Source organism: Prinia subflava, chromosome 2 (assembly GCF_021018805.1).
Source record: "Prinia subflava isolate CZ2003 ecotype Zambia chromosome 2, Cam_Psub_1.2, whole genome shotgun sequence".
NCBI lineage: Eukaryota > Metazoa > Chordata > Aves > Passeriformes > Cisticolidae > Prinia > Prinia subflava.
In genome coordinates this window covers 5,842,454-5,870,091 of record NC_086248.1, presented here as the reverse complement: position 1 = coordinate 5,870,091, position 27,638 = coordinate 5,842,454, and the positions used below count along the sequence as shown (strand labels likewise).

General features: G+C 42.9%; 4 protein-coding genes across 4 annotated transcripts; 3 read left to right on the top strand and 1 right to left on the bottom strand.

Moving 5' to 3' along the window:
• Positions 1-300: 300 nt before the first annotated feature.
• On the bottom strand, positions 301-15,311 carry MEP1A (meprin A subunit alpha). Its single transcript, XM_063423971.1, has 14 exons — positions 13,289-15,311; positions 13,180-13,204; positions 13,035-13,082; positions 12,340-12,380; positions 12,155-12,233; positions 11,721-11,838; positions 10,376-10,551; positions 8,538-8,759; positions 7,449-7,598; positions 4,691-4,906; positions 3,359-3,817; positions 1,908-2,078; positions 1,177-1,366; positions 301-819 (listed from the first exon to the last, which is right to left on the bottom strand). Exons 1-14 carry the CDS (start codon positions 13,355-13,357, stop codon positions 672-674), a joined length of 2,112 nt encoding a protein of 703 aa, XP_063280041.1. The 5' UTR covers positions 13,358-15,311; the 3' UTR covers positions 301-671.
• Positions 15,312-16,516: 1,205 nt separating this feature from the next.
• Positions 16,517-17,476, top strand: LOC134564805 (taste receptor type 2 member 10-like). Its single transcript, XM_063424015.1, has one exon. It carries the CDS (start codon positions 16,517-16,519, stop codon positions 17,450-17,452), a length of 936 nt encoding a protein of 311 aa, XP_063280085.1. The 3' UTR covers positions 17,453-17,476.
• A 3,056-nt stretch (positions 17,477-20,532) lies between these two features.
• On the top strand, positions 20,533-23,883 carry LOC134564800 (taste receptor type 2 member 9-like). Its single transcript, XM_063424004.1, has one exon. It carries the CDS (start codon positions 20,533-20,535, stop codon positions 21,466-21,468), a length of 936 nt encoding a protein of 311 aa, XP_063280074.1. The 3' UTR covers positions 21,469-23,883.
• Positions 23,884-25,431: 1,548 nt separating this feature from the next.
• Positions 25,432-27,201, top strand: LOC134564793 (taste receptor type 2 member 9-like). Its single transcript, XM_063423991.1, has one exon. It carries the CDS (start codon positions 26,237-26,239, stop codon positions 27,188-27,190), a length of 954 nt encoding a protein of 317 aa, XP_063280061.1. The 5' UTR covers positions 25,432-26,236; the 3' UTR covers positions 27,191-27,201.
• Positions 27,202-27,638: the final 437 nt, after the last annotated feature.

Genomic DNA, 27,638 nt, shown 5'->3' with positions numbered 1-27,638 from the left:
GCTTTTCATACGTATGATGACTGATTTTCTCCAAGTTATATCCGTCGGTGTGCTCACAGAGAGCCAACGGGCTCTGTCGCCGCTGGCCCAGACACAGCGACAGAGTGTTAGGGGGTCAGTCTGCGACCAACGCAAGCAGTACTGACTCCCGTGGGTTCTTTGCCTGGTAGAGGCTTATGCGAGCGATGGAGATTCGACAGACAGTGGAAAGAAAGGAGGAAACAATTTCAGACGAACAAAGGGTTTATTGCAAACACCTCCTCAGCCCGAAACTATTCGGGGGGAGAGGGGTGCGGGGAGTTTTTGTCCAAAGGATTTGGAGGGGGGACAAAGGGGGTGGCCAGCCACTGCCAGCCAACCGGGGCAGGTTGCCAGGAGATACAGGTGTAATAGAACATCACTTGGACTAATCAGGGGAAAAATAGGAGGGATTTACAAAGGCGGGAGAAATGACAGGCAGCTAACCGTGTGCCGCATGACAGGTGCCGGAGTCATGTGAGTTAAACAAAGGAACAATCGAGGGGTGGGGTACAGGGAACCCAACAAGTACAAAAGTATAGAAAGCCTAATCGATTAAATTAACACACTGCCACAGTTATATTCATCGTTTTTCACTGAAAATGGGTATTTTATAAACCAGGTTGAAATTCGTCCTTGCTGCATTTTTTTTTTCATCTTCTAGCCATCATGGAAATTAGCACGATAGTTAAGACAATGGTTCCAGCAATTCCACCAATCAACATTCCCAGGATATTCCCATGGATCTGCCTTGAGTGACACCTCTCACCAGTGAAGAAGAAGGCTCGTCCTGATGGGCACCTGGGAAAACAAAGCACAGGTTCAGTGGGTCAGGAGCCTTGTCATGCCCTCACCCCAAGGTCCTTACATTCACTGTCCCAGATGAGCAGTTCCCATTGGAGGGGTTCATGTCATAACATTCCCACTTTGTTAGGAGGTTCTTTACACACCCTGGAAGCACCACAGAATGGGGCTTCTTTGCTTTATGCAAAGAAACCTGTCCTCCTGGCTGCTGGTAGGAATTAGTAGCTGTGGTAAAGTACTTTGTTTCTGCTATTCCTGGTGGCTAAAACCTCTGAGGTCTGCACCTCTGAATACTTCTTGTCCTGGCTTGCTTCTTCAAGTGATGCAGCTAAGGAGGGAGGAGGTCTGTGGTACCTGCAGCTTGCTTTTCCTTTCACATTCACACAGATTCCATCGTTCTGACACGGGTTTGGGTCACACGGGTCTGGCAGATCAGGCTCCATGTCCTGGGCTGCTCTTTTCTGCCTTTCAAGAACAAGGCCTTCCGTGAGGGCAGATTGCACAGGTCCAACAGGAACTTCAGTGTTATTGAGGTGAATTATATCTTTAAAAAAAGGAGAAAGACATCAGAATCCGTGAAGGATGCTACATGTAGCATGCCTCACATCAGGGGCTCACAGGGTACTTTCTGGACCAGAGGGTGCTATTTATCCATTTTCCCTTTACAGAGCTCTTGCTGTACCACAGGTTCTATGTATTTAAAGCTCAAGACAGAAAATAATACTGAAATTACAGAAACTAAATAGGTAAAACTGTGATGTTCTGTGAGACTGTTCTATTTGGAAATAAACACAGTGGGGATGGCCTTTAGTATATTCCTTGCTTAGAAATGGACATAGCTACTGGTCAGGGCGCTTAAAGGTGCCTAAGAAGTTCACATTTCAAAACTGAGTGCCATTTAGATCCCTCTTAACTCACAATCACTTTAGTCAACCTCATCCACCTGACACTAGGACACAGAAATGCTTTTTAAAGTTGATCCCCATTAGAAGAGATCTTGGAGACAGGTGTCAAGAGTTATTTGAATGTATGAAAATAGAAGGAATCACCTAATTTGTAAGGACAATCAGGAAAGGTGTCCTTACCATTAAATTCTGCAAAAATAATCAGGTCATCATTTTTCAGGAAGCTTCTCCGTCTCATCTGGCTGTGGGATATGAAGTTACTCCACCCCCAGGATACACTTCTGTAGCAATTGCACGACTCATCAAATCTTCCAGCAATTGATGGTTTATCCCATATTATAGTTCCATTAGCTGTAAAGAGAAAATGGGAACCACAAAGCTGTGCAGCTCAAAGTATGACATGACTTTTTCCTGCAGTACTGTGCTAAAGGGGATTTATGCTCTAAAATCAAGTTCAGGCCTGAAGCTCTCAAACAAATCCCAGAGGAACAAACACAAATTGCCTCCTAGTTGTTACCAGCTAAGAGTTCCCTCCTGAGTAAGGACACTCCCCAACCAGTTTGTAAGTACCTATGGTTTAGAACTTAGCTGATTTTGGTCATTACTATGATTTTGTTAAACATATTCATATTTAGGGTTTAAAAACTCCTCCTGAAAAAGTATGTGCTTAACTTCCACTAGAAAAAGTAGAAAGGGATGAAGATCCATGTGTAATATTTTATTCTGTATCAAACTCAGTTTTGTCCTATGATTCTTATTTCTATCATAGAATCACAGAGAAGTTTGGATTGGAAGGGACCTCAAAGATCATCTCGCTCCAACCCCCTGCCATGGGCAGGGGCACCTTCCACTAGATGAGGTTGCTCCAAGCCTCATTCAGCCTAGCCTTGAATCCCTTCAGGGATGGGGCATCCACAGCTTTTCTGGGCAGACTGTTCCAGGGCCCCACCATCCTCACAGTAAAGAAATTCCTCCTAATATCCAATCTAAACCTATTCTCTTTCAGTTTGAAGACAATTCCCTTCTGTCCTGGCACTCTGTGCTTTTGTAAATAGTCTCTCTCCATTTTTCTTGCAGGCTCCCTCCAGGTACTGGAAGTCTACATTTAGGTCCCCCTGATTGTTCAGCCTTCTCTTCTCCAGGCTGAACAATCTTGAATTAACACATCTGTGAGAAAGGGTGAATGTTGTGCATTCAGATCATGTGGGCTGAGGTTCACTGAGTATGTTGAAGCTGACAGAGCCTCCAAATGCAGTTTTAACTTAAATTATTGTTTAGTGACAGAATACTGCACTCTGCTGGCATTCCATCAGCCTGTGGTGATATGTCACCTATCACAATGGACAAACCACAGGTGGGATGGGAATTGGGAAAAATCTATATTTAGAGTCAAGCTCAGATATCCCAGGTGTTGTTCATAATAACATCAACCTTACATGTGTCACTTTCTGTGTTATACAGTCTTCCACAGGCAAGAATTCTGAGTCACACACAGGGAAGATATACATGGGAAAGTGTCCCAGATCAGGAAACATGGCCAAAGTTTCTCAGCTCTGAGTCCTACACTCAGTCCTCTCACTCAGATTCCTTGGCTGCCATTGCCAAGATTCCTCCAGGCAGACATGGCTTACCTGAGTTAACATGGTCCTTGCTTGTGGTGAAGCTTTTGCTCGAGGACATCCTTGTCAGGACATCGGGGTCCTGGTCCAGCACTGTGAGCGTGGCCTGGCGGTTCAGAGCCGGCCACTCCAGCACTGCATCGTTCTCTCCACTGCACAGGTGGAAGGCAACACGAGCATAGCCACTGTTTTGGTAGTTGGGAAACACGCTGATGCCAAACCCGTAGCCCTCAGGGCTGTAAAACCGGGGGCTTTCAATGACGCTGATGGACGAGTTCTCCAGGATTTTGCTGATGTTGCGAACGACCCACACAGCTGTGGGACAGGGCATCTCTGTCAGAGCCACATCATCAATAGCAATCCCACCCGACGAGGAGCTGGGGTTGCCCTTCAGTCCTTGGAACAGATAACGGAACTTCTTCTGAGCGTTGAGGGTTACGTGGGCAATTTTCCAGTTGGAGTCGCTGTCCGCTTTGGTAAAAGGAAAGAAAAACATTACCATCAGTGTGATTAGAGATAGTCTGAAGCAACTTGCCCCTAGCCATCCATCCCAGCTGCACTGTTAGACAACTGGACTCCTCACAGAGGGGCCAGATCTCTTAAGTTGACATTGTGACTATAATATATCCACATTGTTTTGTCATCTAAGTGCTTTGGACATGTTGTACAAGGAATTCTTCACGCATTAGGGAATGACAGCCTCCAGTATAAAGGGCAGCAGCCTAAGGGCTAAGAATAAACAAGAGGATGGGAATCAATGACCCAATGTGTTCCTGACAATTTTTCCTGAATTTATCTTTCACTGCAAACTGCTGCAGCCTGATGTAGGCAGGTTATGACCAGTCTTGTGTTTTGACAACATAAATCACACTCAGCTGCAGTGGCTGAGTTTGTCCTATTTAGCAAATCACCCAAAGTGGGAATCCAATTCACATTTTCAAAACTGCATATGCTTATATATTTCCAATTATCTAAAAATCAATCTGGAGTTCTTATTGACTGAAGAGAAGCACAAGTATTTTACACCTGAACAGGCCACTCTTACATTATATAGCAACCAGTAAAGACACAGTCAGTTGGTCTCCGGCATGGCTTGAGGTCCCTCTCAATCACTGAATGTAACATAGTATTAGGAATGTTGTGAGTTCTGCTGTGAAGCACCAAAATTACATTACAACCCACAGTTTCTCTGCTAAATGTGCTCATGTAATACCAAAATTCTTAGCTGTATTGCAAGATATCTGGTAACTTTGGGAAAATCTTTTCGTTTCTGAGCCAGTCTTCTGTGTTCATGGGCACAGTAAGACAAGTCCACCCACATATTCATCTTATTTCCAGAATTACCTTGAAAGGTTTGAATTTTCCTCATCTTGCGAATGTTCCCAGTGCCATCATCCTCTTTAAGCCAGATGATCAGCTTGTCAGAGGGGCTTCCTGTGGTCCTGTAGAAGAACTGGAGGCACTGCTGAGTTCTCTTTGGATACAGGATTCGGGACTCTAGGATTGCCACCTGGTCTGCCTGGCCAGAGTTGGTGTTGAAGTACATGAAGTAGCCAGCATCTGGGAAGAAAGGGTAGTCTGTCACTGCCTGTTTACACATTGCTTGCAAAGCTGCATGGTGTAAATTCATCATTTCATCTGCACTCTTTTAGTACTTGACATGAACAATAAAGGAAATGATGTGACAGCCATCCAGGACAGACTGGGACAAGAACAGGAGTAGCAGTTCAGCATATGTATGGAAGTCACTGCTGTCAGCTCATGTCAGTTTTGCATTAGTTGGTCTAATTGGAATTTGGATTCTTCAGGAATGTCAGAGGCAGAGAATTCAGTGTTGACCACAAGCAATCAGTAGATACATTTTTTTTACTTTATTTATACAGTAGATAATCTAAATATGAGATCTTAGAGGTCATGTGCTATATTACCTTGTAAAGAGTAAGATAATTTCTTATCAGCAATAAAGATAAGAAACAGGGTTTAGACACTATCCTGACCTTGAACATGCAGAAGGTCTTTTTTTACAGCTTGCCCAAATACTTCAAAACTCAGTGATTCACTATAAGAAATTTACTTAAAAATTCATGCTCCGTCCTCTATTTCCGATGAACATTTTTGAAGTGTTCTTTATTTTAGTTTTAAAGTGTCTACTTTTATCCTCATATTTACAAGGATTCACCATTTACGTACCTATCATATCTTGGTATCACACTAAGTTGTCATGTTTTATCTGTATTGTGTTGCTTTTTAGCTATTCAGTTTAGTCAATGATTAAATTAATAAGTTAATATATTAGCTATTGTGTGAAAGTTCCATGGACTCCTGCCCAGGATAACATATCTTAGAATCACAAGATGGTTTGGGTTGGAAAGAACCTTAAAGATCATCTTGTTCCAACAGTTACACCTGCAGCTGCATAAAGGCAGTGCAGCTTCCTGCAGGGTTAGGGAAGGGTCTTGAGCTGTTTAATCAGGTCCTCTCTAATCAGTCAGGGGAATTATCTTCATTTTCTTCCACATGGTAGCAGTGCTTTGAACTCACATCCACAGAAACCTTCCCAGAGATTGTTCCATGCAATGTATGACACTTGGCCATCAGTTAAACTTATTTTAAGTGTATTAAATCCAAGTATGATCGCTCTTGCTCCAAGTGAGAAGCAGGGCTGTGAGCCTGTTGCAATTGGTATAGTAACAAACCCCCAAATGATTTAGACTCTACCTCCTTTTTGATGAGAAAGTCATATAAAGGCAACATTAAGTATCTATGGCAATTAGAATATGGCTTTGGCAGACTTCAGCAGACTCTTTAAATGTTAAGCTGTACTTTCCCTTCTTCAATTTAGCTGGCAATAAGTCAAAACCCCAGAATATCAAAACTGGGGAAAATAGGATCCATCTATGTTAGAAACTTAGAATTTGCCCACTCGAAATGATTGCAAAACCAGCTCTCAAAAAATATCAGAAATTCCTGATGGAGTCAATGACCATTTGGAGGTGCCAAAAGAAGAGACACTCCCTGCTCATGCAATTCATTTCTACACTCTGGAGATCCTCAGAGGCACCCACCCCTCTCCATTAACCTTCAAAAAACATTGATACTTATTTTGTACTGAGTCACTGGATGTTAAAACCCAAGTGCCTATTAATTGCTCAGTTCAGGCAGATTGGATTTTATATAACAAACCCAAAAATTCAGTTAAATTCTCTTTTCCAGTTACAACTGTACTATACAGGGTGAGAAAGAGGAGAGAAAGAATTAAGAATCAGCTGAGGGTTAGAAGCATGTATTTCTAGAAAATATCAGGTGGTTATCTTGAGTTGTATTCTTGGGCCTCATCAAATAACTACCAGCATTATAAAAGGTTGGGCATCTGTTCTTTCCAGTGGCGGGGTCACTTGTGGGGAATAAAATACTCCTGAGTGCAGAAAGCCGAAGAGTAGCAAAGCACAAGTGAATGTGCTTTAGGTCAGGAATCCTTCCCCCTCTACTGAGGCAAAATGTACCACAGAAGTAATTTTTATCTTGGAATTTTGTAGTAGTTTACCCTGTCTAAACAATGACAAAATAGGCTCTTGCTTTTCAGAACTGCCTGTTGGGATTTAATCTTTATTCTCAGCTGTAAACTAGCACCCTGTGACAGTGACTGGGGCTCACTGCTTTATTTTTGAGAATGTCTTCCTTTGAAAAATGGTGAAATTACCAAGTCAAAATAAAAAGTATCCATGAACTCCATGATAAAATCTTTGCAACTTTCTTCTACTTCCAGAACTAGAATTCCACAAGCTTAACTTCCCCTTTGCATTGCAAACACAACATTTATGGGTGGCTACAGATGCTGTTTGATTCTTATCATGAGGTAATATAACTCTTACACAGACTTTGGAAGTTGCAGTAAATAATTTTCCAGGTTATATTTAAAAGACCTCTAGTTAAGATTGTTCTTTGTCCCCTTTAATTTTGCTGGTGTACACAACATTCCACTAAATTGAAAAAGTTAAGTGAGAGTGGGAATGCGAACAGTGTCCAGAGTCTTTTCTCTGAACCCATCATTGTAGTCAGCTCTGGAGAAAACCCAGCTCTGTGTTTTGTTCCTTTCTTTTACCTCTACAGCGCCCAGAAAGTGTGTGGTCCTCCTGCCCCATCAGGCTGCCCTGTTGGTGGACCCAATCTTGGTCGTTGTTGGTGCCCTGGATCATTCCACAGATGTTTTCAAGCTCAAAAGAACACTGGTCCAAAAAGGTGTGAGTTGAAGCTGAAAAAAAAGACACACACAATCACCTCAGAGTAAGCTACTAGCTCATTAAAATTTCTGCTCTAGTTTTGGCGGGGGGTTCTTTATAGTAGTATAACCATGCTGTAGAGAAGACAATCCTCACGTTAGCAGATGTGAGCCCAATTACTCAAAAGAGGAAACATTTGATTCCTGGAGGGATTCCCCAGATAAAGACAGCAATCTTTGACCTCTTTGCAGAAGGTTAATAAGCCCCATGTGGTAGTGACAGATGGTGACTGTCTTTGTGCCTCTTTGCCAGCCTCGGGGTATTTAACCATTCCTCGGCTGAGGTTACTGTTCTTTGTGGCAGTTCTCTCATTGATGAACTTGAGCTCTGTCCCTCCATTCCAAACAAAGTCCACCCAGTTACCTTGGACTGGTTCAGCTGAATCTGCCTGCAAGGTGATGCTTCTGCTGGCGGCACTGAGGGGACAATAACTTCTTGGTAACAACTGTGATCAGTGATAACATCTCCAGCCAGATCAGCAAATACCTACAGTGTGGGACTCTAGACCTAGCACATCTCAGGTGCAAAATAATCTGATTAAGTCCAAATGTCAGTAAAAGAGGGCAAAGTGCAGTTGCATTCACATAAAAAAAGCACAACAAGGCTGCCCACACACCACAGGCAGGACACAACCACAGGTCTGAACTCCTGGGAGCAGCATGGAAGAAAAAGTGTGAATGGTTTGGCTTTCCTTGACTAATTTTTACAAAAATAATGACAGTGAGAAGAGCCAAAAATGAATGGGAAGGGAATAAATTGATTGTGCTTATCTGCACATCACTGGTCCTGTCCCATACCTCTTCAAGCACATTTGAGAAGAGTTTTTGTGGGTTTAGAGACATAAGGGCGGTGAACCAGTGCAGCTCAAGTATAACCAAAGAAACTGTTTGCCATGGTCAAACTCGACTTACTGCAGTTGTACATGCGATTCAGTCTTTCCAGGTCAATGGCACTGAGGTCCAGACGTTGTCCAATGATGTCATCAAATGCTGGTATCTTTGCTGTGATTGTGGGGACGCTTGCATTTTTGTTAAATGAAAGGGGTTCATAGTGCATCAGTGATTCGTAGTCATAGGGAGTGTTCAGGTCAGTGATGTAGGTGTCATCATACTTTGCAAAATTGTGTTCTTTGCCTGGTAAAAGAACAGAAAAGTGCTTCCTTTTTAGAGGAAATGGTAAGAAAATGGCATTAGCATGTCCCCTTGGATACAGTTTTCTAAGGCACAAATTATATACACAGAAACAATTACTTCACAACAAAATATTAAAACTTAGCAAGATTTGTGTTTGTCATTTGGACAACAAAGCAGTGCCTTTGCATTGCAGATCTCACAGGTGATTTCAGTAAATCAAAAAAAGACTATCAATGAGCTGTAAAGAATGGGATATATAGGAAGTTAGATTAGAATTAATAGGAAAGTTTAATACTAATTATTCTGCAGGATTAAGTTTAAGGATTAATGTACTCCATTCTAGAATCTGTGAATAGTGATGCAGACATTTCCCAGGGTATTAGATCATATATGGAGAAGGAGAGGCCCTGAAACTCATGAAGGAGACAGATATGACAGCCCTGAAGTGTCTTCAGGTTTCATTCTTCTTTGAAGTAAACAATGCCCTAGCAATCTCTGGAGAAAAAAGATATTTTTACCCCAGATTTACAATCTTGATATGGTATTTCTACTGAAATGGCTTTTGGAAACATGTTTCTCATGGTTTCTTGGTGAAGTAATTTGTCCTTAGAGAAAGCTTTTCATTATGAAGGTGTCTGCTAGGGGAAAGAGAGGGAGCCATTTCACAGGCTTTGGTATAGGAGTAAAAAAAGCTTGCCAGCATTTACGATTGAAAATAATGTTTTCAGAATATTTGGCATTCCTTTTCAAAGACAAAACAGCACATGACTGTGCTGGTGGGCAATTACCCTTTCTCTGCTTAACAACTGCCCTCTCCTTCTGCAAATCACAAAGGTCTTCAATTCAAGGCTTGAGATTATATAAGAGCTTGGAATTGTTTTCTTACAGAGACTTGAATTGCTCTTTTTATCAAAAATAACAAAAATAAAACTTCTTCTAATCACTCCTTTTCAAATAAATCATTATTATGTAACACAGAATCAGATCTCACAGGAGACAACAGGAAAAACTGCCTAGGGGAACTGTGAAGAGTTTGCTAAAACTCATAAAGGTCCTGGATGTGGTGATACTAAACCTGAAGGCAAGAACCTAAAGAGACACACTGGGGTAGGAGAGAGCAGGACAGAGCCATTCCATATTTCCCATCTGATCTAATAATTTTAATGTTTTTTTCATGTGCAAAGTGAATACTTTCAGTTTCAGGAAAGCCTGAATCTCTGAATATAAAAACCTTTCAGATTTTGAAAGGATCTTTGCCTGCAGAAGAGCTGCCTCAAAACTCACCATCTAAATAAGTTTACAATTTGCATTACATGGTAAAAGAAAAAAGATTCAGAAAGGGGAATTAATTTGTTTAAAATAAGAGAGCAGAGCAGTCCAAGAGCCAAGGGGAAATAAAAGTCCTGATTTCCAAGCAGGATCCCTCTCTTCTGCCTTAAACATTGTCTGGCTTTGACCAGAGAAGTTCCACCAAAATTTCTTAATTTACAGTGGTCTCAGATGTGCCTCACTGTTTCTAAAATTCTACCTTTAGTAAAGTCTTTAAATCTAGAAGTGAAAATGAAATATTGATAAATCTACACTTGGCAAAATCTACCTTGAATGTGAAAACCCACCTGGAATAATTTCATCCCACCAGATATTCACATAGTCATCCCGGTCCATCCTCGACTGCTCATGGTAAAATCCTAAAGCATGCAGGATCTCATGTTCCACAATTGCTCTGTAGTCACACCCTGACCCAATTGAGAGGTTCTGTCCAGTCTGCAGGTCCCCCACCATGGACCAACACCTGAGAAAGAGGGAGAGCTTACTCTCTGTTCAGTAGTTTTCTTCTTCACATTTAACTTCTCAATTGGCTTACTGGATTTAGAGTAAGATTGTGAAAGTTTTTAATATGAAAGGAGTCACAAAAATCATTAGTCAGATGCTGACAACATGCCTTGATATCCTAAAAATATTCTATCCTGAAAGCAGACAAACCCTCTGAAACTATCACTTCATTACTTATCCTCCATGTCAGAGAAGCTCGCCCTGCATTTTTGAAAACCACAGAAGTTTTGTCCTGCATCAGCTGGCATTTGGCCAAGAACCATAAAACATGCAATGTACATGGAAACAGTAAACACATCAAAACAGGCTGAGTGTTTTTGCAATAACTTAGGCTAGAGAAAAGACCCAGGAGCATTTAGAACAGCAACATCTGGTCCTTTTAAACAGTAACCACACTTTGCATTGGCCAGAGGTACAAAAATACATTTCTAGTAATAAGATCTTCAACACTGACTTGTCAAAAAATCATGGTGCTTGTAAACTTGTAAGAGAAGTGTTGTAGGACACTCAAGGAAGAGCTGAAGGCAGAAACATGAACTTCTGAGAAAACAAGAAATATTCACAGCTGGTATAGTGAGAAGATTTTTGTGCTTTTCTACATTTTCTTTCAAAACATACATAGCTATTTAGTAGGAAATAAATCCTTCCAGTTCTTGAAAATTTGAATATCTGTGCATAAAACCCTCTCAGATTTTGAGAGACCGTTCATTAAAGAAGAATCATGTCAAAACAATGGAAATATTACAATAGATTGTCTTTTTTTTGTCTGTCTTCCAAAAATTTCCAGACTTAAATTCTAGCTATTCACATTCACATTCTTGGTAAGTTAAAAGGATGTATATGGGGGTCTTCATCAAAATGGAAAAGAACTCTAGATGGAAAAGTGGAAGTAGTTGATGAAAGCCCAGGGATGCTGGGATTCACCTTGGGAGCTCATCCTCTAAATAACAGTCAGCAGAGGGAGCAGCTGCTTGTCAGCTCTTTGTCTAAGAGTGTAAAATGAGTTGATTTCTTGGTGATTTCTTTTTCTCTGCTGACAACAAACCTTTGGACTGCTGAAGTCAAATAGAATGAGTTCCCAGGCAATACTACACAGCAAAACTAAACAGAAATTGCTATTACCCTTACCCATTTTGTTTGCTAAAGAAAATGTAGGTTCTTTCTCCTTCGTATGGCTTGAAATCAATGCAGGACTTGAGGCGGAACATTTCAAATGCCTGGAGAATGACTCCTTTGGCATTCAGGTCTAGAAAACAAGGACAGAACTTTTAATACATTGCACTTTGTTCGCCTTGGAGAAGTAAGATATACAGATACACACATGGAGTCAAAGGAAAAATAATTGAAAAGAGAAATTATTGAATTTAATTAAATTGCAGTTTGCTATGTTGGCTGTAGAAGGAAGAAAAATAATTTTGATATAAACAAGATTATAATTAGTTTTTTAGTGAAGTTTAACATTTTTAATTTGAAACAGTTCTGAAAAAGGCAAATTTTTTATCACAGTGACTGCAATACACATACGGATTGGAGATAAAATCTGAATAAAGTGTCTGCATTACCTAGGTCATCACCCAGAATATAGGGAATGGGGAACTTCCATCTGTAGGTCTCATTTCTTAAGGCATTTCGCTGGTTTTTCTGAAAGGGGAATTAATAGCTGGTGATGCATCTACTGTAGGGAGATGAGCTGATTTGTAGCAAAAATACAATTAGGACAAGCAACAGAAAACTTTTAATTACTTACAGGGAGCAAGATATCACCCTGAAAGAGGTCCACTCCAGCAGCTGAAATGCAATTGAATCAAAGATAGTGTCAATGAATTTCAAATATATTTCATTTCATAAACCACATTGAACCTGCTTATACAAAGTTAATGTCCTTGGGCATCTACAGAAAATAAATAAGGACCAGCCTGTATACACTGAAATATAGGTAATAATAAAAGTAACAGCAGTTGCTAGTTTCTGCTCAATATTTACTTCTTGGCAATGCCTTTGTGGTGGCACCATTATCCATGATCACCTTTGATGAGCTCTGCTTGCTCTCAGGCAGTGACAAGGGTCACACAACAGGACAGTGATCAATAAACATCTAAGTCATTTACCATGTTAACAAAACTTTATGAAAATCATATAGAGATGGGCAGAAAATGCAGCTGGGACTTCAGAGTCCTTCTGAATCATGTATTTTTCTGCCTTAGCACCGTGGGTCTGTCCAAACTTCAGAAACAAAAGACATCTGCATCCCTTGTTTACGCAGAGTTACAGTCCTGGAAATATTCAGGTGTCACAGAGAGAGGAAGCTAATTCTGAGCTCACTTGATTTTAATTCTCTTGTTACCATGAGCTACCTGACCATCAGTCTCCTTTACAATACTGAAAATTCAGCATTATGCTCACAACTCTTCAGGCCTCATGAGAATTTAGGCATGAACTCACCCAGGTTGATTTGGGGAATGTCTTTGAATATCTCACCAGCTCCAGCATCTGCAAGACAGTCAAAACATAAAGTGTTCAGATGTGGTGGCTCACAGCAAGTAGAAGGAAATGCTTCAAAACTCAAACCAGCTCACACAGCACTTACCAGCTTCACTGGAGGGGTGTCTCACCTGGAGAAGAATGAAATACAACCAGTATAAGGTATGAGATGTCTCTCAACTGAGAGGAACCTCTAGAAGTCAGGTTTTACTTACAGAGACTGGAGAACCACAGACAGAACATAGCAGAAGTGTCAGGCAGAGCAGGAAGATGCTGGAGCCCATTTTTGCAGTGAGAACAGAAGCTGGTCCCTCTCATCTCTGGCAATATATAGGGCATGTTCCTGAGCTTTCCATGGGGCATCAGCCAACCAACATCAGACTCTCCACCTTTGAAACATTATTATAACAGTTAGATTTCCTTCTGGAATGGCATCTGATGGCATTGTCCTTATCAGCTACCTAAGTCCACTTGGAGGAATATTGCAGAGAGGAATGTGGTATCTTTATGTCTTCAGTGCAGTTGGTGAAAGACCCACCCAGACTCCACATGACACCTTCTTCATCTGGCCCAAAGTTGCTGACTCCTTCCCCAGTGTTTGTTATCTGTCAGCATTACGATTGACTGCACGGGAGAAAAAACATACTCTTAAGCAGAATTACTACAGTTTATAGCACTCCAGTGTCATTAAAATTTGGCCCAGTGCTGCTTTCAATTAATAATTACATCACATTGTAAAGATTAGAAGTAAGTGTGATATGATTATGAATGCCCTGAGAGTGTTTTTCCTCAGCTAATCCCATCCCAGAACTGATGCTCCATGCACAACCTGCCACTCTCTGTCTCCAGAAGTGGTTGCTTATAGCAGTAATCCTTGGCCTTCCAGGTGGGTTTCAGACTCAAACTCTTATCAACTCTTATCTTTATTGAAACTCTTATCCTGCACCTTGCTATCTTCTTTGTCAGGGACATGGATCAGGAAGGGCTCCATAAATCTCTAGTTTGCTGTGCATCAGTATTCCCACAGCTTCCCCGTGCCCTGGAGTGCCTGAGTGCCTTTAGCTTAGGCATGGAATTCTGCTCCTTCATTTCACCTCTGGAATTACAAGTCATGGAAGTGAGGATGTTCACCTCTGTATTCAGCAATTACATAGGGAAGGACTTGTGCCCTGACACAACTACCCACAGCACATGGCAGAGAGCTTGAGTAAGTAGGTTTTGAGTAGGAAATGGGCCTGTCCTAGAAAGGAGTCAGTCCTTCAACCTAAGCAACATATTTTTCTCTAAACAAACCAAAGTAGGAAGCTATTAATGAGAGACAACTTTGCAGAGGAAAAAGTACAGAGATCTTTTCTTGTTTGGAGAAGAAGGGCCCCAGAGCACTAATCTTTCACCTAACATAAATGGATGCTCTTCAACACTTCCTTTTAGGAATTATTGTTTCTGACACCTCAGCTGAACAGGACACACTACTAGTAAAATAAGCATGTCTCAAGATACATCATGTCAAAGCTGTTTTCACAGGAGAGCAAAGAGAGTCAAAACACAGTTCCAAGGCCGTATTCCCAGATGTTTGTCAGTGGATGGGAGAAAGGAAGCAAAGAACTGAAGCAAAAGCAAATCTGTCTGAAAAACACTTGGGTTTTAGTACCCTTAACTTCAAAATAACTCAAGAACCTAAAGAGGATGTCTGAAGATAAATCATTCTGAAGGCATACATGTTTCATAGATAGGTATATAGGGGGTCTCTTGGATGCCTGTGAGGCACTGGACTGGGCTCTAAGGTTTCCTTGGAGCCTTCTCTTCTCCAAGCTGAACAGCCCCAGTTCTCAGCCCGTCTCCATAGCAGAGGGGCTCCAGCACCAGTTTCATTTTGTCCTCTCTGGAGGGCAGTGCAAGCACATTATTCCATTGGCTGCAGTTCTGTAAAAAGTACTTGATGATAGGAAAAGCTGTTGTTCTTCTGCGCTGGGTAGTACAGCAACTGCCTTTTGGTCTCTTACACCACATTGTATGAAGTGCCCAAAATTGCTGTGCATGGGTATTCCCACACCCAAGGGCAGATCCACCCTGGATTCCTGGGCACAGGCACTACCTGGTGTCACTAAATGGAGATAATACCATTCATTAATCTGCTTGCACTGGTTTTAACTTCACTGTAACACAGATAAACTCAGAGACAGAAATGTGGTTGAAATTTATGTCCTTCATAAAAGCAAGAATGAAAACAAATGTCACCTGAGCTGGAAAAACGGTCATATCAAAGTTGCACCAATCACATTTTTAATAAAGAAATTACCCATCCAGCTTCCCAATTTTTAGGTAAGTCTGTTATCCCTTTGCAGGGCTTGAAATTAACACAAGACTGGACTTGTCAAATGCCTCCAGATTAACAACTTCAGCACTCAGATCTGAAATGCACAGCAGAGGATAACAACACTGGTTGCTCTGCTTTTAAAGAATTATAAATATCTATCATTTTGGACAGAAAGAACAAATAAGTGTACATTAAAAATAGGAAAAAACGTATATAAAAAACTGCTGCCTGGATGAAAGAGCAGGAGGCTGTTAGCAAAATTCCCTGACTGAAGTAATTTTGCCAAAGGTCATACAGAGAGAATCTTTTATTAGAAAAACTGATAGTGCTGAGACAAACAAGCAGCACATCCAGGGCATTGTTCAGGCACCACTGGAAAATGTATTGCATGTTATATAATGTAAGCTGAAATGTCAACTTTGAGCTCAGCTCTGGTAAAAAGATATACAGGACAGATATATATGATTTTAAAAGAAATTTATTATTTATTTTTCCTCCTGCATTATTCAAAATTAAAAATAGCAATTAAAATGAGAATGTACAAGGATAATGCTCTTTACTTGGAAAATATCTACATATCCTCTTGGCCTCTACAGAGCTGGGAAGACAGAAGACGCAAAGGGTAGGGAAGATCAAAAATGAAAGTTTTTCAGATTAGGATTCGCTGACTTGATTATTCATGTCACTGCCCTGGATGTGCTTTGCAGAGTGCAAACCCCACTCTTAGTGACCATAATTAGTGACCAAGGAGCAGAACAAGCCAGGTCCTGAAGCCTGACCCTGATCAAACAGGGCTCACTCACAAAAGCACAACACTCTCCACTGCACAAAAACATCTCCGCTCTTTGTGTCACCCAACACAGCCCCCCTGAACCAACATTCAAATACTCAAGAGTGACACTGGCCCCGGGTAAGAGGATACCCAGCACATTTACATGCCTGCACCTGCCCTGCTCCACACAGCACCAGCACCAAAATCCCCCCAGCAGCAGCAGCACCAGCAGCAGCAGCTCTATCAAGCTCCTCTTGCCAGCCCTGACACTGCACCAGCAGCAGCCACTGACCTTCCTCAGCCACTGCTGCCACAGCCCCTTGGCCAGCACAGCTCTGCTCCCCAGCTCCCACCATGGAAGCTTGTCACTCTCCACAGCAATACAAGGTCACTTCCTATGGGGCCACAACTGTGGCCATCATCACCCTGGAGGAATTGGCTGGCATGTGGATAAATGCTTTCATCGTTTGTGTGCTTTGCACTGGCTGGATGAAAAAGAAAACCTTGAACTCAAATGAGAAGATCTTGCTGCTGCTGGGAAGCTCCAGAATTTCCTATTTGTGCTTCTCATGGACATACCACTTCCTTTCAAGAATTTATCCCAATTACCTTTATGTTCACCCCATACTTCAAATACTTACATTTTTTGGAACATTTTTAAATTTTTCCAACTTGTGGGTTTCTGCCTCTCTTTGTGTTTTCTATTGTATAAAAATTGCCAATTTCAGGTACAGTTTCTTCACCTTCCTGAAAGTCAAAATTGACAGGATGGTGCCCTGGCTCTTGTTGGGCTCAGTGCTTTCAGCCTTGGCTTTGGGCAGTGTTATCTGTACCTTCACTGAAACTGTGCAGGGAAACAACCTCACTATCACCTGCCTTGCAAATTTTTGGGATACAAGTATCAGAACGGGCAAACATTTTACCCCTTCTTTCTTTCTCGTTGGTTTTGGATATGCTGCTTCATTCATGGCAGTCGTCTCTTCTGCTCTTTTCCTCCTCTTTTCTCTCTGGAGACACAAACGCAAGATGCAGACAAACTCCATGAAGGACCTCAGCATGGAAGCCCACATCAAAGCCATGAAATCCATTCTCTCCTTCTTAGTGATGTACACCATCAACTTTGTATGTTTGATCTTGTCAATAATTTATGCCATGAAGAATGAAAATACCATGACACTTCTTATATCCATGTATTTGTATGCTTTTCCAGGTGTTCATTCCCTTATTCTGATTTTCAGCAATCCCAAGCTGGAAAAGGCATTGCTAAGGATTCTCTCCTGTGTCAAGTGAGAGTTTTTCTTGAAGTAGCAACTGTGATAAAAGCAGAAGCCCATACAAAAATTTGATGTTTCACTGTAGAAAACAATTTAGTAAATTAGTAAACTAATTTCATTTGTAATGCAGCACTACCTGGCATTGTAGATGATACTGCTGTTATCACTTCAACATCTAAGTTGAAGAAAATGTCATTCATATTTATTGAGCTAAATTATTTTGAGTTAAATACATCATTATTGTATTTAGATGTAGCTAAATCTTGGAGACCTATTTTTGTTGTTAACAAAGTCATTTGGCCCTGATTGCAGGGATGATGCCTTACCGCTTGTGTGGTGAAGGGATTAATATGGGCATGAGAGTCTGATGGTGGGCTGATGGACTATCAGGCAGAGGCCCTTCACCTCTGCCTGAGCCTGCTGGAAGAGGCAGTGGTGTTAATTTAATGTTCATCCCCTGCCCAAGACTCACAGCCTTTGCCATCAGAACCCTTGGTACCCCTCATTTCCATATCAGCTGGCTGCCCACCACCATTTACAATGGCAGCAATGGGGTATTCTGACTGCAGCCTCTCCTGCACTGCTCCCAAAGTACAGATTTGGTTCCTGAAATCCTCCCTGGCAGAGGATGAGGATATGACCCCCACTGTGCAGGACAACAGGATTGCTTTGCTCTCCTCCCCAAAGCAGGGAACACCTCTTAAGTAAGATTTGCTCTTCTGTCTGATTGTACCCAGGTGAAATTCTGTTTATAGGCCTAACTGATGGTAAAGTTGAGCCTAATGAATTAACCAGTGCTCTTCTTCTTCTTTTTCTTATTTTTTAATATATATATATATAATCCAATGAGTGTATTTATTAGTGACAATTCCAAATTTGTCTTTCTACAATAAAATGCATTATTTGTGATTCTGCGACTGTGAAAGTTCTTAGTGAACATGACAAGATTGAACATGTTTGAATTTGCAGTAATCAGAAATTAAGCTGAGATGCATCCAGGCCCTTTGATGCGTGAGGACCAGCAAGGAGTTTATTTTCTGCCAAATGTCTATACTCTCAATGGAACAGAGGAATATGCAACACTGGTACAAAACTGGCTGCAAAAAAACAAATAACAACACTGCAAACCTGCCACAAATGATTTGATATTCATCAAATGAAATGGCTGCAATAAACAGATTTATCTCTATTTTGGTTTCCCTTTCTTTCTGCTGTGGCTCTGTGCTGTGTGATATATTATGGGCTGTACCACAGTCTGGCAAGGGCTGATAGCTCTGGGTGAACATGCTGACCCCTGTCACTCACCAGAGGTGGTCACTGATGCACAAACAGCGAGGCAGGAACGGCCCCGGGGAGCTCAGGGGTGCAGAGCCCCCTTGCCACGGCAGCCCTGCGTGTCCTCTGTGCCCCACTGCCTGCAAGGACAGGATTCCCTGCTCTGTGTGACTGCTCTCCTGGCCTGCTTGCACCTGGTGTTGAGATTGCCTTTGCCCAGTGCACTCTGGCTCAGTGAAACACTCAGGTAACAGGCTTTGCTCTAGATCAGAGAAGCAGCTTGAGGAGGACGGAGTGGAGGAGACAATTTGTTGAGAGCTGTCTGCAAGCCCTATTCTACTGTCCCCTTTGCTGCTGTGAGGGAGGAGTTAGAGGTGCTAGGGATGACAGGGTCAAGTTGAACCTGGGATGAAAGGGGGGTGGAGGCAGTGCCATCTAGTTTTCTATTTCTTCCTCATTATCCTACTCTATTTTCTATATGCAAATATGTCAAATTCATTTTCTAAATGTCAAATACATTTTGTCCGTGACAGTAACTGGTAAGTGATTTCCCTGCCTTTATGTCAAGCCATGAGTTTTTCCATCCTGTTTTTCACCCCTGCCCTGTCAGTGGGTGAGAGTGAAGGAACAGCTGGGTGGAGGTCTGGCTTCTGTCCAAGGTCACCCCATCACAGCATGTGAAATGTGAAATAGATCCAGAATATACGGAGCAGAACCTGAACTGGTGACTTCTGTCACCACCTCAGGCTGAGAGGTAGATCCTAAGTATCTCTTCTGGAAAAATCTCCCCAGGGAAAGGCGTTGAAAGGACAGGAATGGCCACACTTCCCTTCTTCCTATCCTGCTGCTCATGAGCTTCATCCTTTAACCTGACAGTCCCAACCACTTTCACAGGAAAGCCTTGGAAGGAACCTCCCGTGCAAGGCCAAATATGCCACGTCTTCTACTAACCTAAAGTGCAGGGGCAATCCATGCCTTACAAAGCCTAACATAATTTGCCTGTTAAAAGCCTCACAGCTTTCACAATTTAAATTCATTTGGAAGCTCTAGGGCGCTGCAGTGTGGGGGAATCTCAGTAAGGTGCAATACTTAAAAGCCTTCACTTTCCCAAACAGTTGAGATTGGAACCAAAGGTCAGGGATTTCTCACGATTTTTACCCTTTTTCCTCTATATCCTTCCAATTAAACCTGTAAAAAATACCAGCTATATTTTCTCGTGTCAGCTGCCCCACTATGTGGCTCTTCACTTACTCTTAAGGCAATGCCATTGGTAAAACAAACACGGATTTCAATGCCTGTGAAGGATCCAAATAAACTCCACATTTCCAGCATCCAGGATGAATGTTGCAGCACCCAGGCGCTCAGATTCAAAAGGATATTGAGTCCCCTTAGTGTTCTCTGCTGAGCCCAGCCAGGGCTCTGCATGATCATCAGAGGTCAAGGAAGGCAGAGAACAAACCAGGTCTTGAAGCCTGACCCTGATCAAACAGGGCTCACTCACAAAAGCACAACACTCTCCACTGCACAAAAACGTCTCCGCTCTTTTTGTCACCCAACACAGCCCCCCTGAACCAACATTCAAATACTCAAGAGTGACACTGGCCCTGGGTAAGAGGATACCCAGCACATTTACATGCCCGCACCTGCCCTGCTCCACACAGCACCAACACCAAAATCCCCCCAGCAGCAGCAGCAGCAGCAGCAGCTCTATAAAGCTCCTCTTGCCAGCCCTGACACTGCACCAGCAGCAGCCACTGACCTTCCTCAGCCACTGCTGCCACAGCCCCTTGGCCAGCACAGCTCTGCTCCCCAGCTCCCACCATGGAAGCTTGTCACTCTCCACAGCAATACAATGTCACTTCCTATGGGGCCACAACTGTGGCCATCATCACCCTGGAGGCGTTTGCTGGCATGTGGATAAATGCTTTCATCGTTTGTGTGCTTTGCATTGGCTGGATCAAAAAGAAAACCTTGAACTCAAATGAGAAGATCTTGCTGCTGCTGGGAAGCTCCAGAATTTCCTATTTGTGCTTCTCATGGACATACCACTTCCTTTCAAGAATTTATCCCAATTACCTTTATGTTCACCCCATACATCAACTATTTGCATTTTTTGGAACATTTTTTAATTTTTCCAACTTGTGGGTTTCTGCCTGTCTTTGTGGTTTTTATTGCATAAAAATTGCCAGTTTCAGGAACAGCTTCTTCATCTACCTGAAAGTCAAAATTGACAGGATGGTGCCCTGGCTCTTGTTGGGCTCAGTGCTTTCAGCCTTGTCTTTGGGCAGTGTTATGTATGACCTCATTGAAACTGTGCAGAGAAAGAACCTCAATGCCACCTGCTTCCAAAATTTTTGGGAAGCAAGTATCAGAATGGATAAACATTTTACGTCTTCTTTCTTTCTCACTGGTTTTGGATATGCTGCCTCATTCATGACAGTCGTCTCTTCTGCTCTTTTCCTCCTCTTTTCTCTCTGGAGACACAAATGCAAGATGCAGACAAACTCCATGAAGGACCTCAACATGGAAGCCCACATCAGAGCCATGAAATCCATTCTCTCCTTCTTAGTGATGTACACCATCAACTTTGTATGTTTGATCTTGTCAATAATTTATGCCATGAAGAATGAAAATACCATGACACTACTTATATCCATATATCTGCATGCTTTTCCAGGTGTTCATTCCCTTATTCTGATTTTCAGCAATCCCAAGCTGGAAAAGGCACTGCTAAGGATTCTCTCCTGTGTCAAGTGAGAGTTTTTAATGAAGTAGCAACTGTGGTAAAAACACAGTATGAGCCCATGCAAAATGTTGATCTTCCACTGTAGAAAACAAGTAATTTCTTTAATTTCTAGTATAGCTCTCCAGGCATTGTAGATGATACTGCTGTTATCTCCTCAACATCTAAGTTAAGAAAATATCACTCATACTGATTAAGCTAAATTATTTTGAGTTAAATACATCATTATTGTATTTAGATGTAGCTAAATCTTGGAGACCTATTTTTGTTGTTAACAAAGTCATTTGGCCCTGATTGCAGGGATGATGCCTTACCCCTTGTGTGGTGAAGGGATTAATATGGGCATGAGAGTCTGATGGTGGGCTGATGGACTAGCAGGCAGAGGCCCTTCACCTCTGCCTGAGCCTGCTGGAAGATGCAGTGATGTTAATTTAATGTTCATCCCCTGCCCAAGACTCACAGCTTTTGCCATCAGAACCCTTGGTACCCCTCATTTCCATATCAGCTGGCTGCCCACCACCATTTACAATGGCAGCAATGGGGTATTCTGACTGCAGCCTCTCCTGCACTGCTCCCAAAGTACAGATTTGGCTCCTGAAATCCTCCCTGGCAGAGGATGACAATATGACCCCCACTGTGCAGGACAACAGGATTGCTTTGCTCTCCTCCCCAAAGCAGGGAACACCTCTTAAGTAAGATTTGCTCTTCTGTCTGATTGTACCCAGGTGAAATTCTGTTTATAGGCCTAACTGATGGTAAAGTTGAGCCTAATGAATTAACCAGTGCTTTTCTTTTTTTTTCATTGTATTTAGAGTTAATCCAATGAGTGTATTTATTAGTGACAATTCCAAATTTGTCTTTCTACAATAAAATGCATTATTTGTGATTCTGCGACTGTGAAAGTTCTTAGTGAACATGACAAGATTGAACATGTTTGAATTTGCAGTAATCAGAAATTAAGCTGAGATGCATCCAGGCCCTTTGATGCGTGAGGACCAGCAAGGGGTGTATTTTCTACCAAATGTCTATACTCTCAGTGGAACAGAGGAATATGCAACACTGGTACACAAACTGGCTGCAAAAAAACAAATAACAACACTGCAAACCTGCCACAAATGATTTGATATTCATCAAATGAAATGGCTGCAATAAACATATTTATCTCTATTTTGGTTTCCCTTTCTTTCTGCTGTGGCTCTGTGCTGTGTGATATATCATGGGCTCTACCACAGTCTGGCAGGGGCTGATAGCTCTGGGTGAACATGCTGACCCCTGTCACTCACCAGAGGTGGTCACTGATGCACAAACAGCGAGGCAGGAACGGCCCCGGGGAGCTCAGGGGTGCAGAGCCCCCTTGCCACGGCAGCCCTGCGTGTCCTCTGTGCCCCACTGCCTGCAAGGACAGGATTTCCTGCTCTGTGTGACTGCTCTCCTGGCCTGCTTGGACCTGGTGAGGAGAGAGAATGACAAGGAAGGAAGAAAAGGAAGAAAAGGAAGAAAAGGAAGAAAAGGAAGAAAAGCAAGAAAAGCAAGAAAAGCAAGAAAAGGAAGAAAAGGAAGTAAAGGGAGAAAAGGGAGAAATGGAAGAAAAGGAGGAAAGGGAAGAAAAGGAAGAAAGTGAAGAAAAGGAAGAAAAGGAAAAGTCTCTTTGTTTTGAAAGACAGGTATCTGTCAGGGAGTTTCCCTTGGAATGGTGAATGTAAAACCCCCTCCCTCCAAATTATTACAATTTTGCAATTAGGAGTTTTCAGGCAAAAATATGGGAATAGGAATAACAGTTCTTTACTAGGAATATTAAAAGAACAAATGCAGTAGTACGAAAAAAACAAACAAGCAAAAAAAAAAAATCCTTGAAAACTCTGACAGAGTCAGGTATTTGACCTGACACCCTGTTGTCAGGGTGTTGGAAGCAGTCCAGATAAGTCTTCCTGGAGTAACACATGTTCTGTGGAGTAGAGATGATCCTGTAGAAAAAAGTGTCCAGTGCTGGTGAGATGGGTCCAGTCTTCCTCCGAGTATCCAGTGGAAAAGTGGCTGCTTGGTGTTCCTAAATCTCAGTTTTCATCTTGGTAGAAACAGTTGGCTCCCCTCTCACTGTGTGGAGCATCTCCCAATGGGATGATGTAATGTGTCATGTCACTGGTGAGCCTCAATGGCCCATTGACAGAAGATACCCCCTGAGGGTGGACAGTGGTGAAAGAGATAACAAACACTGCCCCACCTGGTTTAACAGCTGCCCTATGATCAGAAGGCATCCACCCTCCTCCCCCCTGGAGTTACAAGAGATAAAGAGAAAAAAACCCACATCTCCCCAACTGGTTTTAACAGATTAAATACTATACATATTTTTTTGGTTACATAACACAAGATGGAAAAAGGAAGGAAGGTGTGGAAGGAAGGGGCGGAAGGAAGGTGCGGAAGGTGCGGAAGGTGCGGAAGGAAGGAAGGAAGGAAGGAAGGAAGGAAGGAAGGAAGGAAGGAAGGAAGGAAGGAAGGAAGGAAGGAAGGAAGGAAGGAAGGAAGGAAGGAAGGAAGGAAGGAAGGAAGGAAGGAAGGAAGGAAGGAAGGAAGGAAGGAAGGAAGGAAGGAAGGAAGGAAGGAAGGAAGGAAGGAAGGTGCGGAAGGAAGGTGCGGAAGGAAGGTGCGGAAGGAAGGAAGGAAGGAAGGAAGGAAGGAAGGTGCGGAAGGAAGGTGCGGAAGGAAGGAAGGAAGGAAGGAAGGAAGGTGCGGAAGGAAGGAAGGAAGGTGCGGAAGGAAGGAAGGAAGGTGCGGAAGGTGCGGAAGGAAGGTGCGGAAGGAAGGTGCGGAAGGAAGGAAGGAAGGTGCGGAAGGAAGGTGCGGAAGGAAGGTGCGGAAGGAAGGAAGGAAGGTGCGGAAGGAAGGTGCGGAAGGAAGGTGCGGAAGGAAGGTGCGGAAGGAAGGTGCGGAAGGAAGGTGCGGAAGGAAGGAAGGAAGGTGCGGAAGGTGCGGAAGGTGCGGAAGGAAGGAAGGAAGGAAGGAAGGAAGGAAGGAAGGAAGGAAGGAAGGAAGGAAGGAAGGAAGGAAGGAAGGAAGGAAGGAAGGAAGGAAGGAAGGAAGGAAGGAAGGTGCGGAAGGAAGGAAGGAAGGAAGGTGCGGAAGGAAGGAAGGAAGGAAGGTGCGGAAGGAAGGAAGGAAGGTGCGGAAGGAAGGAAGGTGCGGAAGGAAGGAAGGTGCGGAAGGAAGGTGCGGAAGGAAGGAAGGTGCGGAAGGAAGGTGCGGAAGGAAGGTGCGGAAGGTGCGGAAGGAAGGAAGGTGCGGAAGGAAGGTGCGGAAGGAAGGTGCGGAAGGAAGGTGCGGAAGGAAGGTGCGGAAGGAAGGTGCGGAAGGAAGGAAGGAAGGAAGGAAGGAAGGAAGGAAGGAAGGAAGGAAGGAAGGAAGGAAGGAAGGAAGGAAGGAAGGAAGGAAGGAAGGAAGGAAGGAAGGAAGGAAGGAAGGAAGGAAGGAAGGAAGGAAGGAAGGAAGGAAGGAAGGAAGGAAGGAAGGAAGGAAGGAAGGAAGGAAGGAAGGAAGGAAGGAAGGAAGGAAGGAAGGAAGGAAGGAAGGAAGGAAGGAAGGAAGGAAGGAAGGAAGGAAGGTGCGGAAGGAAGGAAGGTGCGGAAGGAAGGAAGGTGCGGAAGGTGCGGAAGGTGCGGAAGGTGCGGAAGGAAGGAAGGAAGGAAGGAAGGAAGGAAGGAAGGAAGGAAGGAAGGAAGGAAGGAAGGAAGGAAGGAAGGAAGGAAGGAAGGAAGGAAGGAAGGAAGGAAGGAAGGAAGGAAGGAAGGAAGGAAGGAAGGAAGGAAGGAAGGAAGGAAGGAAGGAAGGAAGGAAGGAAGGAAGGAAGGAAGGAAGGAAGGAAGGAAGGAAGGAAGGAAGGTGCGGAAGGAAGGTGCGGAAGGAAGGTGCGGAAGGAAGGTGCGGAAGGAAGGAAGGAAGGTGCGGAAGGAAGGTGCGGAAGGAAGGTGCGGAAGGAAGGTGCGGAAGGAAGGAAGGAAGGAAGGAAGGAAGGAAGGAAGGAAGGAAGGAAGGAAGGAAGGAAGGAAGGAAGGAAGGAAGGAAGGAAGGAAGGAAGGAAGGAAGGAAGGAAGGAAGGAAGGAAGGAAGGAAGGAAGGAAGGAAGGAAGGAAGGAAGGAAGGAAGGAAGGAAGGAAGGAAGGAAGGAAGGAAGGAAGGAAGGAAGGAAGGAAGGAAGGAAGGAAGGAAGGAAATGTCCTATCCTATACTAAGTTTTTTATTCTGTCAGCAAAAATAGAGAGGAAACTCACATCAAAGCATAAAGCAGACAATATGAATATCAAGAAATTAAAATTCTCACAAAGAAACGCACAGTCCACATCAATATCAAATATTACCAAAATAAAGAATAGTTTTGCATTTATGTATCCAAAACTGACCTCTTTACTGCAGGTTATCAAGGGCCACAAGAACCCAGTTCCTGAAGCCTGACCCTGATCAAACAGGGTTCGCTCACAAAAGCACAACACTCTCCACTGCACAAAAACATCTCCGCTCTTTGTGTCACCCAACACAGCCCCCCTGAACCAACATTCAAATACTCAAGAGTGACACTGGCCCCGGGTAAGGGGATACCCAGCACATTTACATGCCTGCACCTGCCCTGCTCCCCACAGCACCAACACCAAAATCCCCCCAGCAGCAGCAGCAGGAGCTCTATAAAGCTCCTCTTGCCAGCCCTGACACTGCACCAACAGCAGCCACTGACCTGCCTCAGCCACTGCTGCCACAGCCCCTTGGCCAGCACAGCTCTGCTCCCCAGATCCCACCATGGAAGCTCGTCACTCTCCACAGCAATACAATGTCACTTCCTATGGGACCATAACTGTGGCCATCATCACCCTGGAGGCGTTTGCTGGCATGTGGATAAATGCTTTCATCGTTTGTGTGCTTTGCATTGGCTGGTTCAAAAAGAAAACCTTGAACTCAAATGAGAAGATCTTGCTGCTGCTGGGATGCTCCAGGTTTTGCTATTTGTGTTTCACATGGGTATACTGTTGCCTTTCAATAACTTATCCCAATTACCTTTATGTTCAAATCACATTTCAACTTATTATATTTTTTCAAAGCTCTTTTACTTCTTCCAACTTGTGGGTCTCTGCCTGTCTTTGTGTATTTTATTGCATAAAAATTGCCAATTTCAGGAACAGCTTCTTCATCTACCTGAAAGTCAAAATTGACAGGATGGTGCCCTGGCTCTTGTTGGCATCAGTGCTTTCAGCCTTGGCTATCGGCATCATTGCCTATGACCTCGCTGATACAAAGCTCAGTAACAAACACAATTCCACTGGACAAGGAAATTTTCCAACAATGAGTGGCAAAATGAATGAAAGTTTTTTCCACCTGTATTTTATCTATGGCTTTGGAGTTATCACTTCTTTCACAGCAGTCATCTCTTCTGCACTTCTCCTTCTCTTTTCTCTCTGGAGACACAAACGCAAGATGCAGAAAAACTCCATGAACAACCTCAGCATGGAAGCCCACATCAAAGCCATGAAATCCATTCTCTCCTTTTTTATAATGTATAGTATAAACTTTATATTTCTGATGCTGTCACTAATTCCTTCACAAAAGGAAGAAAGTTATATGGCATTTCTTAGTTTAATATTTCCGTATGCTTTTCCAGGTGTTCATTCCCTTATTGTGATTTTCAGCAATCCCAAGCTGGAAAAGACACTGATAAGGATTCTCTCCTGTGTCAAGTGCAAGGATTGCATGAGGTAGGAACTGTAATAAAAGCTGGAACCCACGCATAATCCTGATATTTCACTATAGGACAAATCTCAGTTTATCTTTAATGCAGCTCTCTGGGCAGTGTAGATGATACAGATGTTCTCTGTTTATCACCACAGTCAAGAATAAATCATTCAAATTATTTCAACCAGATTAGTATGACTTAGATTATTGCTAGTATTTCATTTAGGTAATTCTTTGAGTACAATTCTTGTCAATAACAAATTCATTTAGACTTGGTACATGGGCTGGATACAAAGGGGCAGTAAGAGTACTTCAATTCTTACTCAAACACTTTGGTATTGGCTGATTGAAAAAGGACTGAACTCAGCATCAGGTTTATTTGTGTTTGGCTTTACATTCCTCTCTTTGTCTCTGTTCTTTGCAATATTATCACTTGTAAAACTGGGTGGGGGGGAACAACTTGAAAGACTGCAGC

Bases quoted from the DNA above. Each gene is read 5' to 3' on its own strand.
- MEP1A (XM_063423971.1), bottom strand. From the start codon at position 13,357: ATGGGCTCCAGCATCTTCCTGCTCTGCCTGACACTTCTGCTATGTTCT. The intron at 13,083-13,179 runs GTAAGTGCTGTG...ACTGTCTTGCAG, and splicing joins ACACCCCTCCAGTGAAGCTG to ATGCTGGAGCTGGTGAGATA. The intron at 11,839-12,154 runs GTAATGCAGACA...CTTGTTTTCTAG, and splicing joins TATTCTGGGTGATGACCTAG to ACCTGAATGCCAAAGGAGTC.
- LOC134564805 (XM_063424015.1), top strand. From the start codon at position 16,517: ATGGAAGCTTGTCACTCTCCACAGCAATACAAGGTCACTTCCTATGGG.
- LOC134564800 (XM_063424004.1), top strand. From the start codon at position 20,533: ATGGAAGCTTGTCACTCTCCACAGCAATACAATGTCACTTCCTATGGG.
- LOC134564793 (XM_063423991.1), top strand. From the start codon at position 26,237: ATGGAAGCTCGTCACTCTCCACAGCAATACAATGTCACTTCCTATGGG.